Below are 19448 nucleotides of genomic sequence, written 5' to 3'. Positions count from 1 at the left end.
GGCATCACTGGCCCCAGTGTAGGTTGGGTTTCCCTGCCATACACTTCCAATGCACTTTGCATCTCTCCTTCATATCGCTCATCACGTTTTTAACTTCTGTTTGGATACCTGTCATCCTTATTCAATTATAACTCCCCGGAGCAGGGACTGTGTATGTGTTTTCACTGCTATATCCCTAGCACCCGCCTAGAACATAGTAGCAACCCAATAAATTCTTGTTGCCCAAGTGAATGAGAAAACTGATAGAATGAATGAACAAGTGACAACATAGAGTCTAAGTTCTCCTCTCTCCAAAATCAAAATGTGCTCTACTTTATCCTTATAGCACCCCTAAAAGGAAATGATGGGGACCCTTCTCCTCACTTCCCAGGTGAGGAGAGGGAAGTGCTTAGCCATGTACCCAGTCATCGGGCACAACAGGCCACTTACCATTCCCCTGAACACTCCTGACACTTTGCCTCTACATTTGTGCCTTCATCTAGAATACTCTCTTTTAAGTCCCATAATAATCCAACCCACCAGATATGTATTTCTGGAAAAATGTATGAGAAACTGGTAATAGCAGTCGCCTCCAGGAAGGGGTATGGAAGGGAAATTAGTCTTCACTCTACACTCTTTTGTGCTATTGATGTTTTATAGACGTATGTGTTATACTCTTCCAATAAACAAACTAGTTAACAAAAAAATTAAATGAAAACTTGAATCATGAAAATAGTTTCGATCCACTTTCCAAGTTCCAGATCGAATACTTCTACATGCCATCTAAACCCTATGATTTTATTAGTCTCTTGCCTTTTGAAAATTCCTATAGCACTTTCCATATACTTCAATTATAGATAGCATATTCTAATTTTTACTAAGCAACCTGGATACAAATTTTAGCCCCTTCCCTCCCCAAAAATAAGCTCATTCAGTTTTCTTCATTGAGGCAGTAGCCTCTGGAGTCAGGTTATGTAACCATGGAGAAATTGCTGGACCAGTTTGTGCCTCTCTTTCCTCATTTGTAAAACGGTAATGGCAACAACAGTACATGTATCATAAGGTTGGTGTAAGAATTAAATGAATAATACACATAAAGTACTTAAAACAGCATACACAATAAATGAATAATACACATAAAGCACTTGGAATGTAGCAAGTATATACTATCATTATTCATTCAACAAACATCTGTGGATGGACTCTCATGTACCAGGCACTGTGTCATGTGCTGGGCAAAGTCTATGATTGCTCATTTTGCTGCCCCCATACCTTGTACAGTGCCTGATATATATGAATCCTTAGTAGACAGTGGTTGAAAAGGATTTATGGATAAAACTAAATAGTCTTTTGTCCTAATTATTGTCCACCTAATAATTAGGTGGAGACAGTGAAGGTGATGGTATCATATTACAGTATTAAAGCTTCTGAGAGACAGGATGCCTAGATCTACATTTGGGATAGAAGGCGCAAGTGAAGAGAAAAGAAGAGCTGAGTCTAGATCCCACTCACTTATCCCTCACCTCAGTGTGTTTGAAGGGGGCAGGGATGACCTGCATGGAGGACAAAAAATCCCATTGGTGGAAATGGAAAATTCACTTTATTGAGGAAAGGGAGGTGTGGACTTTTTGATATTTTAGAATTCTGGCTGGGAGTTGGAAGGTGAACCGAGTAGACATGAAGATGGGAGTGGGTACAGATTTTACAAGAAATTGGGCTTCTTAGATAAATTTCTCATGGCTGACCTGTCCCATTTGCAAAATATTTCTACCTAGGTTTTATTGTGTTTTCACAAAAGGGCGCACCTTTAAAAAATAAAACCACTGAAAAAATGTCATACTTATTTCAGAAGAGAAGATGGACTGTAAGGAAGGAGTAGCTGCTGAGTGGACAGGCACTCCTTTTGGGACTGGGCTGTTTTCTCACTAACCACTGACCCCCAAAGACGTCACTGGAGTGGCTGTCAACAGAACAGAATTTATTGGGTTGCTACTATGTTCCAGGTGGGTGCTAGGGATACAGCAGTGAAAAAACAGACACAGTCCCTGCTCTGGAGAGTTATAATTGAATAAGGGTGACAGGTATCCATCAGAAGTTAAAAGCATGATGAGCGATATGAAGGAGAGATGCAAAGTCACAGGAATCAAACAGACACAGAGACAGAAAAGTTCAGCCCTCAGTCCAATCCCATCATTTCTTGTGGCATCAAGAAGTATTCCAAGATGGGTGGTCTACCATGGAAGACTTGGCTATCCTTATGACTGCGGCTCAGTTTGGCTTTCCCGGTCCTTGGCATAGTTCTTACTCTCCTCGATCTCGGGAAGTAAGATCTATGGGTCTCCCTGATTCTGAGGAAAAGTGGGGCCCAGCAGGGGCTCAGGCACCCTGGAGGCCTCTTCACCTGGGAGTCCAGCAAGAGACAAGTCCCCTCTGCAGCTCCCCCACATCCCTGGTATATCTCTGGGCTTTTCCTGGAAAAGTCCATAATGGATTTGCAGTCTTGAAAACCCCAAGCCCAAAACACCCTGGGCTTTAGGATTTCCCCCTTCCTTGATTCTGCTTCTACTCCCACAATCTAACCAAAGTCCCAAAGCATTTAAGCAGAAAGAAATTGATTGTCACCCCAACTCACACAGTGAGCCCAAAGTCCACTTCTTGCTTGGCTTTTTTCTTTCTTAAGTACCTTTGCTAATAGCCCTGATATTACTAAACAAAGAAAACCAGCCTGTGCTTAGAGAAAGGCAAACCAGAAAAATAAGAGTAGAGCACAGCTCCAAATATTCTGCTATGTATCTGGCCCTACCACTGGAGCTGCCCAGACCCTGAGGGTTCCAGATTTGCATTTCCTACCAGCCCTGGGCTCCAAAAATCCCAGCCTCTTCCCCTCTGACTGCCTTGGAATCTTCTCTTCTAGGAAAATAACCACAAAGTGGACACACTGCGGCCACTGACCTCAGCCAAGGCCTGGGGTTTTCACTTCTACCTTCTCTTCCTGCTACAAGCCTTTGTTGGACCATGTTCCTGTTTTATCTGCTGGCCTGTGTGAGGATTCTCCTTCAGGACAGGGATGGAGGATGAATCTTCTCCCAGAGCTCCGTTCCTCCAGTTCACCCTCTCTAGCCTGGTCTTTGCCAGAAGGGTACCCATGCAAAACCAACCAGTCAACCAGACTTGGACCCAAAACTCTCACCCTGAGAGGCTTGTCTGGAAGGTAAGCTGTGCCTTTGTCACAGACCTCCCAGTTTCCTTGGGAACTAGGGTTGGTGGGGCTGAGCCCTGAAGGGGCCCAGGAACTCATAATGTTCCTTTCTCTTTGAAAGAGGTAGGAGAAGCTCAGAGCCAGTTCCTAAGGAAGAGGCAACAGAACAACAGTCAACAGCCCCTGCATCTTTTCTCAATGACAGGACTATGCGGGTTCCCGACAGGCAATCGTAGAAACCCTCAAACAGATGAACACTCACCTGTTCCGCAGCTCAGCTCAACAGTCAGGGAAAGAAACAGCACAAAGTTTAAAGAGAAGTGCCCCTTAGGATCCATCAGCCAGTGCAGATAGGAAAGGGAGCCTGGCAGGGAGCCCAGCAGCCACTCACAGACACCAGGGCTTCAGCAGAAGCGACCTACAAGCTACGAGTTATGTGTCAGGCAGTGCTGCCTCTGCACTCTAGTTTATGCATCAGAAACCAGCAGGCTTCCTGTCTCACTGGGACTTTTTCTGTCCGTCTTGAGGATTGCTCATCTTCTTTACAGGCTTTAAATCACTTCGCTGTTCTCAAAAACTACGAGTCAGGTGCTTAGACTTTTGGAGCCGGGAAGGAGGCTGTGTAGAGTCACTTCAGCCAAACCCCAGCTTTTGGCAGAAAAGTGCTCCCCTCCCCCTTTTCATAGCTATCTCCAGGAAAGGGGTGCCACAGCTTCTCTGGGAAGTTTCCTCTGGTACTTCTTCTTTGAATGAGAAGAAAATCTTCTTTCTAATCATGTCTAGAGTGAGCGTGGAGTTTTGTCAAACCATCCCCCAAATTTAAATCAATTAGTTCAAAGCAGAACTTGGATGGCTGAATGTGGATAGGCTGTTAGACCTCTTACTTCTGATGTGTTCCATGATTTCATAGAACAGCAAGGTGGGGGGGGGGTGGTCACTAAATGCAGTTCAGTTGGCAGAATCCCTGCTGAATACAATATGGTAGAACTTAGCAAGCTCTATGCTGTTTGGAGGAGCCACCGTTATTTCAGAGCTTGTGTCCTACTTTTCATTGAGGAGAGAGGCTAGAATTAGCAGAAGAAAGACCCTTGCTTTTCCTGAGTCAAGCTGTAAGACTGGGACACCAGAAAGATGCTATTATCAGTACTTGAAGACCTTGAAAGGTTAGGCTAAAGTTTTAGGATCCATTTTAACGGGTAGTTGGTACTCTCTGAAGGGACCAGGGTAGTAAGAGCTGGTGATTTTTGTGAACTTTCTATTTGTGCTCATTGTATTTAGTTCCCTCAGTGTGTTTTCTCCTCTCCCTTACCCAACCAGCCTTCCCACACCAGTACCTGGTGGTGTGCTGGAGCCAGCACATGACAACTTGCATGCGCCAATTGTTAAAGGTTTGGGAATCTTGTGAGCTGATCGATAGTCATGGTGACTATTAAAAATTAAATTACATGGACTTACAATTAAATAACATATTCAAACACATTAATGAATTCCAAAGCCATTATTTTCTAACTATTTTACAATAGTTTGCTATTTGTAGGCTCTCAAGGTTATTTACATCTATTGTATCTCTGTGGTGGAAATACTGCATCATGTGTCCTGCTTGCACCTCTTTGCCCAACTCTGAGTTCAATGGCATCATGTCGGTTGGTTGGAATCAGCCATGGTGGCAGTATTTATTGTTTGGTTGACTGTCTAGTGTAACAAAATGATAGGGAAAACATAACAAGGCAGGTTATGTGTAAAAGTGGCTCATGTCTGTAGCCTTTACATTGTGAAAAGCATAAAAAAACTGAGGAACTATTCTTCCAACATTCAAAATCTAGTATCCGATTCAGCAAAAAGTTGGTAACCTCACTGACATATGAATGATGTTCCAACATATGTCTTTATGGTTTCACATTTAACTTAAAAGAAAATATCAGTCAACATTCCTGTTGGAACTACACTCCTTTGTCAACTGAAAGCATAGGTTGGCTATGGATATAGTAAGGCAAAAATAATCAAAAGCATTCTGTGAAAATCGAGGGGCTATATGGAATTTATAATGAAAGACATTGTACAATTTATTAAAATACAATAATTGTATTTTAAAATTATGTTACCTATCCCTTATATAAGTAAAATTTGTAATAAGCTTATTTAAATATATATGCATACATTTTTTTTTTTTTTAGAGAGCCAGTCATTAAACATTTACTTGCACACTGCTGCCACTACCTGTACAATAACTGACAGCACAAAGGGTGGGGTGAGTGACATACTCTTTCTATATTTATAAAGTAGCAGCAGGATTATATCTCAGTGATCTGGGAATATTGGGATGGGAACCCTTATCCAATAAGGTTGGTGTAGACTACACAACCCTCAATTAAGAAACAATGTCAGGACAGAAAGGACCCCTGTGTTGCTAATACACATTTATTCTAGCTTTATTTTTAAACATTTTTTTGAGGCAGAAACCATCCCATGTTCATTTAAATGTAATATAGTTTAATACTTGAAACACCTTGGTGGAGTGTTATTATTATTATTTACCCCATTTTTTAGATGTGAAACCAATAACCCAAGAGGCCTGACCCCAAGAATGGTGTTCTTTCCACAAGCCACACCGTTTCTGGATTGCATGCTCCAGTCTACTTGTGTCAAGCCTCTCTCGCCCAATGACGGGTATATATATATATATATATATTTTTTTTTTTGGTCCTTCCTCTAAATTCTGGAATTAGCCCTTCTCCAACCTCAGTAAGCCAGGGTGAAGAGTAGAAGGATTCTGTTTCTACCAGTAACTGGGTGTGGCCACCGTGAAGCATCCTCACTCTATTTTCCACAACCTCCTTCTGCACAGACACACACTGAGGTTAAGCTAGTGCTGAGCATTAGTCTGAAGGCTTTTACTGTGCAGTGCAATCTAAAACCCTAAGCAGAGTTTACATTTAATGAGGGTCAGAGCTGGTTTAGATGGAGGTTCTGAAGCCCTGAAGGGACACTTGACTAACCCAAGAGTATTAGTTTCCTAGGGCTGCTGTAACAAAAATGCCACAAACTGGGTGGCTTAAAACAACAGAAATGTATTGTCTCACAGTTCTGGAGGCCAGAAGTCCAAAATCAAAGTGCTGGTGGGGCCATGCTTCACAGAGGTCGGTAGGGCAATCCCTGCTATTCCTGGGCTTGCGGCGAAACTCAATCTCTGCCTCCATCACGTGGCTATCTTCCCTCTCTGCCTGTGTCCAAATTCCCCCTTCCTATGAGGACACCATCAAACCAGATTAGGACCCTCTCTAATCCAGTTTGGCTTCATTTCAACTAATCACATCTTCAAAGATCCTATTTTCAAATAGGGTTGCATTCACGGGACTGGGGGTTAAGAATTGAACATATCTTTTTGGAGGCAATTCAATCCACAACATTGAGGTTGTGCAGTTAGTTCACTCAGTAAACCAAGCTGCTTCCCTCATCTGTAGAGTGGACATTGACAGACCAACAACAAAAGATGCACAGGTGATGAGGCCTCGCATTCACAAAGCCATTTTCAAGAGCTTTCACATTCACCACCTAGTACGATGAAGGAGGCCTAGCTGGTAGTGTTATGAGGGCCTGGACCAAACTTGGAAATCAGGCTCTGGGCCAAGAATTCCTTTTCCTTTCCCTGTAGTGTACTCATTATTCCCATGAATTCTCAAGAAGGGAGGGAGGAAGGAGATCCCACTCACTGAAGTCCCTAGATGCCTGGGGCTTTCACATGTGTTACTCCATTAATCTTCTTAACAGTAGGAAGCAGGCATAATCATTCCTATTTTACGGATTAGGAAACTGAGGTACAGAGCCACAGCATATGTGGTAAACAATTTGTCCAGTAGCTCAGAGCCAAGAAAAATGGAAGGAATGGATTCAAATCCTGAATTGTCCAACTCCAGAGTCTGTGCCCTATCTGTACACCAAACCACTTCCGTTATACCGAGCAGGAACCTTAGCCAACTCTCAGGCCCATGATGGCCAGTAGTTCATTATCCATGGAACATTCTCTCTGGCACAGACAAGGGCACAGGCAGCAGGAGAACCCTGAGTGAGCACCATTTCCAGCCCCTCATCTCCATCGTCTGTCGCACAGCACACTTCCTTCCCTGGGGCTGTGCAGGGCCCTGTCCCAAGAGTGGGGAGGCCTGTAAGTCTGTGGAAAAGAGTCCTCCCCAAAGATCCTCAGGTAGGCTCACAATAAGCTCATCTTTTACTCTTAAACTGGAGGGTGTAACATCTTCCAAAGATTTCTGCTCTCTCTCCTGAGGCTTTACGGCTAGGGGTGGCAAAGTGACCTGCTGAAGGAGCCTTGGGCTGGGCTGCCCCTGCAGCATCCTGGCTTCCTGGCCAATGGCTATCTTCATACAGCGTCAGATTGGAGCTTTCCTATGACAAGCAACATCCGCAGTGAGGGGTCTCGGGGGCAGGCCCAACCGCCAGACCTACATGGAGCTCGTGATGAGCACATTTATCTGGATAAGTAAAGAAAAAACCCCATAAAAACAAAATGAAAATACAAAATTCCCCCAAACCCTGAAATATCTCCTAGGAGACCTGATTGTAGAGTCTAAAATTAGCCCGGGGAAAGCACTGGGAAAAACACCCCTGGTTCAGCCCTGCTGGGTGAGATGAGGAAGGTTCATGAAGCCCACGGGGCAGGTGTATGGTGTGGGGGCTGAGCAGGCCAGTCAACCAGACAGCCCTGCTATGGGGACTTGAGGGGAAATGAGGCTGTGGGAGTCTGAGGGGAAATTGGGGAAGGAAATTGGGCTGTGGGGTGGATCTGGCCCAAGCCCAAGTTTTACCCGCTCTCTTCACCCTGAGTGTTAGTTCCAGCCAGTCACCTTCCTGAGCAGATGGATGTGCCGAGTGACCCAGGCCTGAGAGGAGAGCCGTGAACATGCTCAGAGTGGCGTCTGACGATGCCCACTGGCAGGGCCTTCTGGCTCTTACCCGGTCTGTGCTGCTGAAGTTGCCCACTCCAAGGCTCTTATCAGGTTTCCCACATCAGAACCTCTTCCAGGGGGTTGGATCTGGGTCAGAGCATTTAAGTCTGGAGGTTAAGAAGAGTCATCAGAGGGCCTCTGTCACCTGAAGATGCCTTCTCCAAAGTCCTGTCATTTCCACTGAGGCCTCCTTCCTCCCAGACCCCAAAACCAACCTGTGGGGACCACAACCCTCCTCAGGCCTGCTCTGGATTGACTCTGAATTCCTCATGTTCCTTATGGGGTGACTCTGACTGGGAAAGAGTCACTGCTTCATGCTTCTATGAGAAGCATTCCTAGTACCCTTCAAACTACCCTACATGATAGCCATGTAGCCTGCTTTCTACTGGCATAAGTTGCTCGAAAGAGGGAAATGCCATTCTTCTCCTTCTAGGAAGGAGCAGCGTTCAGGAACCAGTGACAATGGCTGTTGAGTCACCAACCTCAGACCTTTTCTGTGCACCAAAATCTGCCTCCAGTAACCCTGATCTACCTTCTTAGACAAAGTGGTAGATACGATAATTTGCTAAGTACCCTAGAAACTGTGGCTAGTCTTTTCAGCCTCATCGTTCCCTCCATAAAAAGCTCAGACCAAGGATTTCTTCTCTTCAACAGGTCTAGAAAGCTTCTTGGCAAGACCACTGTGTGCTCTCCCTGCAAAGTCTAGTGAGGAACGGGATTCATATCCTTCTCTTTGAATTGTTCTGGTCCCCAACCAACTGAGAAGCAGAGACAGCTGGGGAAGTCTCTGTGAGATGCTCATGGGCCTTTTATGCAGCCCAGTGCAAGCTTCCAGTGCTGTCATGCTGATGAGGTGGGCTGACCTGAAGTGAGTCCAGGAAGAGGGAAGAGCTAGGGCACTTGAGCAATTTGGAAAACCTAGATATGGGCTCAGTAAAGAATTCCAACTGGGATCACTGGAGACACAGATGGTGGAAGTCTGGTAGCTTCCTCTCCATCCACTAACTAACCATGAGATAACCATTCACTTGGGTTAAAATATAATGACTAAACATCCTTTAATGATGTGGTCATTCTTACCAAGAGTAACACATTTAATAACCACTTGAATGACATTATCAGATAACATTTCTAATTAAGAGGGATTTTTATATATTAGGGTTCCTTTCTTTTTAAAATTGCACATGTAATATAGCATGGAAGAAAATATATTTCAAAAAAAGAAAGAAAGAAAATAAAACCTCCCATTATCTTCTAACCTTATCACAATTGCTTTCAAGTTTGCAAATCTCCTCAAAACTTTGTTTGTAAGGCACCTTAGTAGATTGGTTAAGAACTCTGGCTTTCAGTCACATTGACTGGGATTCAAGTCCCAGGTCTGTTACTTAGAAATCATGTGAACTTGGGCAAGTTATTTCATTTCTCTAAGCCTTGCATTCCTTCTCAGTAACATGGGGTTAAGATGAGGAAGCATCTTATAGGGTTGTTGGGTGGACAAAATGATATTAATGCAAGTAAGGTGTTCAGTGCCACGGTGATCATTTTGCATTTAGCGTCCATTTCAATTTCCTTGGGCTGTGGTAACAAAGTACCACAAACTGGTGGCTTAAGACAACTGAAATTTGTTGTTTCACAGTTCTGGAGTCTAGAGGTCCAAAATCAGGTGTCAGCAGGACCACATATCCTTTGTAATTGTTGGGAAGAATCTTTCCTTGCCTCTTCCCAGCCTCTGGGGGTTCTCAGGCAATCCTTGGTGGCTTGCAGCTGTAGCACTTCAATCTGCCTCCATCCTCACATGGTATTCGCATGTCTGTGCCTCTTCTCCCCTTCTTATAAGGATGCCAGTTGAATTAGGCCAACCCTAATCCAATGTGTCTTCATCTTAATTTAACTAATTCCATCTGCAATGACCCTTTTTCCAAATAAGGTCACATTCTGAATTACTAGGGATTCGGATTTCAACATATCTTTCTGGGAGACTCGATTCAACCCATAACAGTGTCTAACATTTTTACTGTTTCCTGAAGGGAGGCATGTGTGGTTAAATGATGAACCACATGTAGCTGCAGCTAGTGATGCCCAGAAAACATCCTTGAGTCCATGGTTCTTGAGACTCACTCTGGAATTCTCATTTCCCACCAAGATCCCATCTGACTTCTACCATGTGGTTAAGATCAGGGGTAGTCCTCAGAGACATGGAACAGAATGCCTTAGGCACCCCACAAACAAATGTCCCTCTTGGACTTCTCTATAAGAGATGACAGTAATTTTGTAGTGTGAATTAAGAGACAGAAGCACATTATGGGCTGTTAAGAACGTTTAACAAATGAAGAGAGATGGATTTTCTGCAACACGTATTGAAAAGCCCTATTATAAAGGAACTGAAAATTCCCAGCCTAGGAATTTCCAAGGCAATATAATGTGTGAAAATTTTTCCCACATTTCATGAAGAAAAGTATCAATGTATAATATAGAAAAGGAACAGTGAAACAAAATATGAATCAGAACCCAAAATATGAACATTATGACACAGTATGAAAATATGTTCTGAACTCTTAGCTACACCTGATTCAAGGTTTCACAAAATTCACACATGGAGGGATTGGAAGTCAATACCAAAATCACACAGTATGGTAATTGTAGTTATTGCTTAACTGTGAATGTGTAAAACACCTATAGGGTTCTAATTCTGTAGAGTGGGTTCCATGACTCCAATTTATCCTTCCGGTGTATCTATGAAATTCCGAGTCAAAAACATGCCTCCAGGTATCATTACAAGTACACATCTGATAGATGGGCTAATACCCAGCAATTATAACAGTCAAGATGCTGATGGTTAGGGCAGGAAACATGAGAACAGTGTCCTTCACTGAACAGGGACTTAAATGGAGTTTTATCTTGTCTCAGTGGCCTACTCAATACATCTGCACATCTGTAACAAAAATCACTGGAATGCACACACTTTTAAGTTCTTCTTATTTAACAAGTTACATAAAAATTTATTACATGCTGTTGCCTGGTTTCAAGAAATTTGATTTCTTAAAGAATATTGTATTATTATATCACCTTGAGTAAAGAGCAGTGAAGCCCCTGAGACTGGTAAAAATGTTCAGATTTAGGAGGCATTCTATGGGGTATAAGAAGTAAAGATTCTGTCCTCAGACACAAGCGCGTCCTACTTTAATGTTATTTTTTCTAAACTTTGCCTTGTTAAGCAAGACACAGTTAAAACAATAAGGAGCAAGTCCCATAATGTCAATTAACAGGAGGCCTTCATTTCTGTTTTATTGTCTTTAAGAAGGATGAACCATGGCTCCCAGTTTTGATGAAAGAGCAGGATAAAGACCATTAAAATGCTGAGCCCTGGCTTCATCTGGTCCCCAAGTGGCTGGGATAGTGAATCCTGCACACTCAGATAGCACCCTGAAACCTAGCTGCCCTTCTTAGCTTTCCTTCCATCGAAAGCCTCCGGCAAGAACTTCTGCAGAAATGCCCGCCTCATCCCAGAGCATTGATGAATCTTCCTGGGGAAGACAGCCCCGCCAAGAGAAAACCCTACTTGGGATGGAGGGTTGGGAGAAAGACAAGCACTCGTGTTGATTCCTCTGTTTCCTACTGGATTTCTTAAAATGTAAGAATCTATCTTAAGGGCAAGGGTCTTTAATTTGGATTATCCAGACAGGTGTGTTAGTTTATGGGGGTGGAAGAATAGGAGAATTTCTTCAGCAGAAACAGCTTATCTTTCCCATGAGCTCTGCACCAGGTCTAGACCATACTAGTCACTGGGACAATAGCAACAATATTAATAGTTATTAATAGTTAAATAGTTATTAATAGTTAATATTTACTAATGCTTACTGTATATCAGGAACTTAAAACCCTATGAGGTTGGTATTATGATTATCCCCAATTCGCAGATGAGGAAACTGAGACTTGAGTTAAACAACTCGCCCAAGGTCACACACTAAATAAGTAGCAGAGGCAGCACTTGAACATAAACTCTACTACCTCCTGTCCTACTGGCCTGGGGCCATGCTGCCTATCCAGGCTGTTATCAGAACCCTTAATATCTAGGGACAAGAGGGCCGCATAAGAAGTGACCAGGGAGAAAGAACAGCTGTGCCACTGTAGGCTCTTTCTATCACGCCCCTTCTGAAATCTACTTCTCAGATTCTAATCTATTTATTATTAAGGTTTCAGACTCTTGACTTCCTTTACTCTTTCCTGTCCTCTTCTTAGGAACTGCCCTCCTCCTGACCTTTTGCTTTCTTCTCCTTCTCCTGTCCCGCACCCATCAGTCCTTTGAGCTCTCTAGCTTCCAGGCCTTTCCTTGTTTTGGCCCAGGTTTATGGTTGCTTCCTTGCTGGCTTTTTCTACTGGTCCTCTACAAACACTCATCCTGGACCTGCCATTAATATGGACCCACTCTCCTTTTTGCTGTCCTGGGTTTTATATCGAGGCCCCAAAGATCCTGATACTTGCACTCTCTATTCTCAGAAACCTTTGCCTGGGGCCTTAGATAGCTAGCCCCATCTTTGCTCAACTCTAATTCTTCCTCTAAGAAAAGACAACTTGACTGCCACCCAAAGTATCTGAAGGATCAAGTTTGATCTTATGCTAAGGAGATTTTTTTTTCTAACTGTAGAGGTATAATGTAGCCAAAGGAGCATGGGGTCAGACAAGAATTAGGAATTTCACTCACTACTTGTATGACTGAGAGCAAGTCACATTGTGAACCCCAATTTTCTTATCTATAAAATGATGCTCTTAAGTTACTTCATGTAGTGGATGCTGTGATGTGCTGCTCAGATTCCCCCTCAGGAGTTAGGCACTCATTCCCCCAACTGCTGGAAGTGTTGATGGCTGACAACTCTCAGCTGAGTCCCCATCTAAGCAGGGCCTTCACCCAAAGGAAGCTGCCCTGCCCAAGGTCAAGCCCCTTTCTTGAGGACAACCCACATCCAATGACTGGTTGATGAAAGGGTCTTGTTTCAACTTGTTCGCCTTGGCTCTGAAGGTCCATCCAGCTCCAGAGCTCCCCGTGGATCAGCTGAGGTCTTTGTTGGAACTGCATCCAGAATTCAACTTCTCCCTCTGCCTTAATCCTGCGTCCTAAACATCCCACAGGTGTTGATTACGTGATCACTCCCCAACGAATTTCCCACACACAAATCTCCATCTCAGAGTCTGTCTTGAAGAACCTGACCGAAGATATCTCATATATTTTTTGAGGGTTAAAATAACAAAGTGTACATAAAGTACAATATTTGGTATATCAAAGGTACTTTATATTTGCTAGTTCCCTCCTCCTCCTATTTGTTTTGATTTGTCTTTTGTTCATTCCTAGGTAGGCTAGTGAAGCCTAGAAAGGCTAGTGAACTTAGTCTTTCCAACAAGAGGCATTATCTCTCCTCCTGTCCAATCAAAACTCCTTATCACGTACAAATAAACATATTCTTTGAAAGCCATTCATCCTCTCTGTGGGAGCCACGAAAGGTTTTAAGCAAGGGAGTGCCCTGGTTATATTTATGTTACAGAAGGTAGTGTAGGGAATGTTAATGTAGAACTAGAAGTTGGAAACTGGTTAGAAGAAATAATGAAGATCTCAACAACTAAGGAAGTGACAGTAAGGTGGGAGAGATGTGGCCCATTGGAGAATTATTCCACAGGGAGATTTGGCTGGGTTTGGTGACTGATAGGATGCGGGGTGTGAAGGAGAGGGACCGCTATACAATGGTCTCTAGACTTCTGGTTTCGGCTCCTGGCGGATGGTAATGTCATTCTCCTAGGTTGGAAGTATGGGGGATTGCGGTGGGCGGGGGGGGGGTCGGGTGACGATAGCATTGGGGCAAAATCAGGAGCAAATTTGTTGGACTGGAATATGTTCAGTTTGTGTTTATGGTTCATCCAGATGGAGATTTCCAGGGAGCACTTGAATATTAGAGATAAATTTGAGAGGAGGGGTACGATCTGGGGAAAAAAAAAAAAAAACCGCTTAAAAGCCACCTTTCCGACTTCCTCATCTTACCTTGAGAATGCTGAGGCTCAGAGGTTAACACCTCCAAAGGACTTCCCCCAGATCACATGGCCAGTTTTTGTAAAGCCAGGACCAGAAACCAGACCTCCAGGGTCTAGGTCAGTGTTACCATCTCCTAATAAAGTTTCATTTTTTTCTATTTATACTTATGTTTCCAGGACTTAGCAGTGCCTGGCATATAATAAATGCTAAAAGTGTTTGTGGAATGAATATGTTGATTGCAATCATTCTTTGAGGTAGGGCTGGCCCCTCCTCTCCACATTATTTATATCTCAGAGGCATCTTGGAAATCATCAGACCCAGGGAAGTCCTATTTAGCCACCAAATTTGCATTTCCCCAGGTACCTCCCAACCCATCTCCACTTCCTCTGAGAGCAAACCTCTGCTGTCAGGTCACACCCATGGGCAGGCTTTGTGCTAAGTCCACAGAGCTGATTGGGAAGACTGATAAAAGCAAAAAGTGTAGAAAGGAAGTATGATCTTGGGCACAGAAATTATATAATCACCTAATGTAAACCTGGGGCTATAGTTAATAGTACAGTTATTAAAATGTTCTTTCATGAACTGTAACAAATGTACCAAATGTTAATAATAGGGTGGTATATGGCAACTCTGTTATTTGTGCATGATTTTTCTGTAAACCTACAACTTCTTTAATAAAAGAGAGAGAGAGAGAAATCATATAATCAATTCCTTTTTTTTCTGTACTTGAAGAGACTTAGACCAAGAGATGTTGTTTTGATTCAATCTGAATTAAAGTCCTGATCCTGGGCAAAAGGAGGGAGTGGCATGGGACGGAGGAAAGCAATTAATATTTGTGGTGCACTTACTGTATGGCCGACCTCATGCTGGATGATTTAATGAGGTTCTTATTTAATAGATAAAAAGAGAAATGTTAGGTTTTATTTTCATCGATTTTTTTCACATGAGAAACAGCCTTAGAAAGTTTAATTTTCCTGAAATTCTAAAGCTGGTAGGTGGTGGATTTGGAACTCAAACCCAAATATATCTGGCTCCAAGTTCATGCTTTTTAATTCCTACAGTTTGCAGCCTTTCAGAGGCTTCCAGTGTAGCTCCAGGTGTTAGATATGAGCCTGGAGACTGGTCATTTTTATTCCAGCACTCTCTAGGTGATGACAAGCCCTTCAATGTTGCCATTCTAGTAGGCCCTGCAAAATTCAGAGGTCTGGAATTTGAGAGAATCCAGGAGACCCTCATGAACATCACATGGGCAGTGGATCAGCCCTGGAGTGGGGGTGGGGTACCCAGTTAGCATTAGCAAACCTCAAAGAACTGAGGAAATATCTTTGACTTCCAGCCCCAGCTCTGCTGGAAACTTACTGGGTGGCCTTGGGCAAGTCACTTCCCTCTTTGATTTTCTAAGATTGAATAGAATATGGGGAAATGTAAATTTGTGGTCTTCCCGGCTGATGATTTCCAATACTTCTCTGTAATAGCATTTACAACACATAGTGGGTGGGAAGGGGCAATGTATGAGGAGGGAGAGAGTTCCACCACTAAGAACTGTTTCTGGGGCTTTGAAGGGACAATTGGTCTGATTCTTGACAAATGAGTAGGAGTTTGTCAGGCAAACAAAGAGGGTGAGGGAGGATTCTAGGAAGTATAAGAGCATGAGCAAAGGCACTGGGTGAGTTCGGGGAATTGCAAGTAGTTCAGGAAGATTGCAGCATAGGGTGTAAGGGAGGGGCCAGGTTAGAAATGAAACAAAAGGAATTTATAGAGGCCATGTCTCGTAGGGAGCTGTAGTAGCCTCTAGGCTTTCTAACGAGCCTATCCTTGAAGGTTTTAAGCATGGATATGGTGTGGTTAAATTTGTGTTTTTAAAAGATTCTACTGCTCTATGATCCTGCTCACTGCCAGGGATTCACACAGCTGAGAGACAAGCTGCTCCTACAGCCTAGGAGCTGGGATGGAGAGTCTGGCAGAACCAAGACCAACCTGTAGCCACCATCTGTCTGTTATTCATGGAAGCTTTCTCTTCTTCTTGTTTGGGTCAATAGAAAAATAATCTGTCCTCTTCAGGCAGATGTTTCAATGGTCTTCCCAGTTGATGATTTCCAAGACTGTGAACCCAGAGAAGTCTCTATGAAAGGAGAATCCTGTATCAGGAAAGTGTAGGACAACGTAGACCCAAAACAGACCCTCAACATCTTTAAGTACAACCATGGGAAAAAGCCAAAGCAGATAATTCATTAGTTTGTCTTTTTTAATGATTTGGTCACCAGGTCAAGATGTTGTCAGATTTCTCCACTGCATAGTCACTCTTTATTCCCTTGTAGCTAATAACATCTGTTGATACACACTTTAAGACCATGAAATTATCTTGTTCCTTATCAAAATTTCCTCTGAAGTTAGCCTCCATTGATGATTTTCTGCCTGAACTTATCTTTACTGTGATGGCTGCAAAATGATAATTTTCCAGTCCAGTACACCCTCCACATTTACCAGTTAGTATTCTTCTCTCAGTCTATCTGTCTATCTATCTATCTCTCATCTATCTATCATCCATCATCATCTATTTATCAATCTGTCATCAATATGGACTCATGGTTTGTTTGTTTTTTTAAGGCTGAGAAATATTTATTTTCTTTAAACAAGGTTATAAATAACAAAAAAAAGAGTAGGTCCCAGACTTTAGACCGTGCAGCAGGGATAAGAAGTTGTTTGGTAGAGGGGGCTGTGCATCACCTAAGACAGTCACAGAAAAGATGGGCTTCAGGAGCCTGCCCCACCCTGCCCTTGGAAATGGCCATCCTGGGCAGCAGGGAAGGCTGCAGTGCCGTGATGCGGCAGCTGGAAGGGGGCAAGGACTGGGGATGCAGAGCTGCATTGTTTCTATGAAGAGTGACATAGAAACCACAAACGGTAAAGAGAAACTGTGGGTCTAGAAGAGGCAAGCACGCTCTGTGCACACCTTCAGGGACCAATTATGAAAATGGTTAAATGTGAATAATTATTAAAAACAATTCTGGCAGTCTTTTAGCCTGTGGCTTTGTGCGTGGGCTATATTTAACCTGGGTTGCTCTGTGGCAGGTGAGGGCTCAAGAGGCCCCTGGAACAGCCTGGCCTCAGCCCAGTGCAGGTGCCCAGACACGTGGGAGTGGGACAGAGGGCTCTCCCCAGATGGGAGGCCATGTGCTTGCACCGGCTGGACCTGGTTTTCAGGCTGGTTTTTTGTGATGCTGTTCACTACCCCTCCCTGTACCTAAGGATGGAATCCTGGCCTCTCTGGGTCTCCTAAGCCTGAAAGAAAATGATTGGGATAAAAAGGTATCTGACAGGTATTTTATTTGAAAGGGGAAAAATGAGGACCACCCTGTGCATGGTGCATCCCACAAGGTAGGGCAGGACCATGCCAAGAACAATTTCAAGGAATTTGAACCCAGGTGTGTGGCCTGATGCCAGGACTAGGGGCACAGGGTAGCAGCTCTGATGGAGGTTTCACCCTAGCAGGGCAGGGAGATAGGCAGACACGTCCCCTGTGCAAGGAGAGGGGAGGAGCTGGGGAGCCCTGGACTAGGGAGGCCTATGTTGGTCAAGGGCTCCAGGAAATGCTTTTGGCAGGAATGCATGAAAGAGTTTGTACATCTGGGGATGCCTGTTCTATCTGGAGCGGGTGTTACATGGCAGGACAAGAAGGTGACAAGACAGTGGCATCACAGTGGCCCTGGTGCAATGGTTTCATATTTTTACAATTGTTTATAATTCATTATTGTCCATATTATTAGTGCTCAAATTGTCCCAAATCTGACCAGCAAGCATCCCTTTCAGTTGGCTGCTGTATCCTTCTGACATGCCCCCAGCTTTTCTTGTGCTTTCCTACTTTCACAATTTATATATGTACTTGACTTAAAGTCTAAAATTATTAAATATTAGCTACCTCCCTCTCATATATTGCAATATGAGAATGCTTTAATAACAAGTATTCCCTCTTGAATTATTATATTATATTATATTAATTACATACTATTTTAATGTCATCTTGGTTTTTTTTACTCCAAGTCAGTCATTATCATTACCATCATCGTTTTATACAGTGGATGCTTTTTTAGGTTTACCTACATGTTGACCAATTATTTCTTCTGAAGTTCATCTTTTAGAAGTTCTTTAATGAGAATCTATTGGTAGTAAGCTTTCACAATTTTTTCTTTTTGTCTGAAAATGTCTTCATTTCAATTTTGTGTTTGAAAGAGTTTTGCTTGCTACACAGCTTTGAGTTGGCAGTTATTTTCTCTGAACAACTTAAAAAAACTGTTCCACTGTTAATCGATCTTCCATTGTTGACTTTAAGTAAGCTCACAATTTAATTATTTGTCCTTGATAAATAATCCTTTTCTCTTTGTTGCTTTTGAGGTCTTTTATTCACTTTTTTATGTTCTCTAGGTTTTACTATGAAGTATCTATGCATGGATAGACAGCTTGGGATTCTCTGGGCTTCATAAATACAAGAATGAATGTATTTCATCAATTCTGAAAATATCTCAACCATTCTCTTTGAATGTTGCTCTGCCTCCTCCACTCTTACCCCCATTCTCTTCATCGTCTCCTCTGGAATTCTGATTAGAGGCATTTCAGAATTCTTCCTTAACATCCCACATCTTAACCTCACATTCATAGTCTTTGTCCCTTTATCTTTCTCCACTGCACTCTAGCTAATTCATCAGACCTATCTTCCCATTAACTCACATACTTGTCAGCAGAGTCTAGTTTGAAATTTAAACAATCTATTGAGTTTTGGATTTCAGTTGTTACAATAGTAGTTTTTAGAAGTTCGGTTTGGTCAAAATTGATCATCTTTTGTACACTAGTCATAGTTTTGATACTCTTTCATTTGTTTATGCTTAACATACTTTATATTCTGCTTCCAATGTTTTCAATATCTGAAATCTTTGATGGCCTGACTCCATTCTTTGATGTTTTGCTGACTATTGTTCATGTTAGATTCTTTATTCAAATGTTTTGTAACTTTGATTTTTTTGTGTGAGCTCATATCCCTTGGGAATCCTTTGGGATATGTATATTCCTCCAAATACAATTTTTGTTTGCTTGAGCCAGGTATCTTGAGGCTCTACCAAGCCAGACTGGCTCTAATTTTTAAAACATTTATTATGGAAAATTTCAAACATATACAAAAGCAAACAAAATAGTATAATGAACCTCCACATACTTATCTCTAAGCTGCACAATTATCACTACATGGCCAAACATATTCCATCTACCACCCAACCCAAAGATCATTTGAGGCAGATAG

General features: G+C 42.8%; 1 protein-coding gene across 2 annotated transcripts in view; it reads right to left on the bottom strand.

The window, feature by feature from the left end:
• Nucleotides 1-3613, bottom strand: part of SLAMF1 (signaling lymphocytic activation molecule family member 1) — a 45508-nt gene extending 41895 nt beyond the window's left edge. For both annotated transcript variants that reach the window (XR_005215184.1, XM_037825567.1), the window contains exon 1: nt 3441-3613. Coding sequence is in view for 1 of the 2 variants with exons in the window: in XM_037825567.1 (XP_037681495.1) it covers nt 3441-3516 (76 nt within the window). In the remaining variant the exon portion in view is untranslated. The remainder of the gene's footprint in view (nt 1-3440) is intronic.
• Between the last annotated feature and the right edge of the window lie 15835 nt (nt 3614-19448).

Source organism: Choloepus didactylus, chromosome 2, assembly GCF_015220235.1.
Source record: "Choloepus didactylus isolate mChoDid1 chromosome 2, mChoDid1.pri, whole genome shotgun sequence".
NCBI lineage: Eukaryota > Metazoa > Chordata > Mammalia > Pilosa > Megalonychidae > Choloepus > Choloepus didactylus.
The sequence above is the reverse complement of the archived record's forward strand: the minus strand, read 5'-3'. Positions and strand labels throughout refer to the sequence as shown.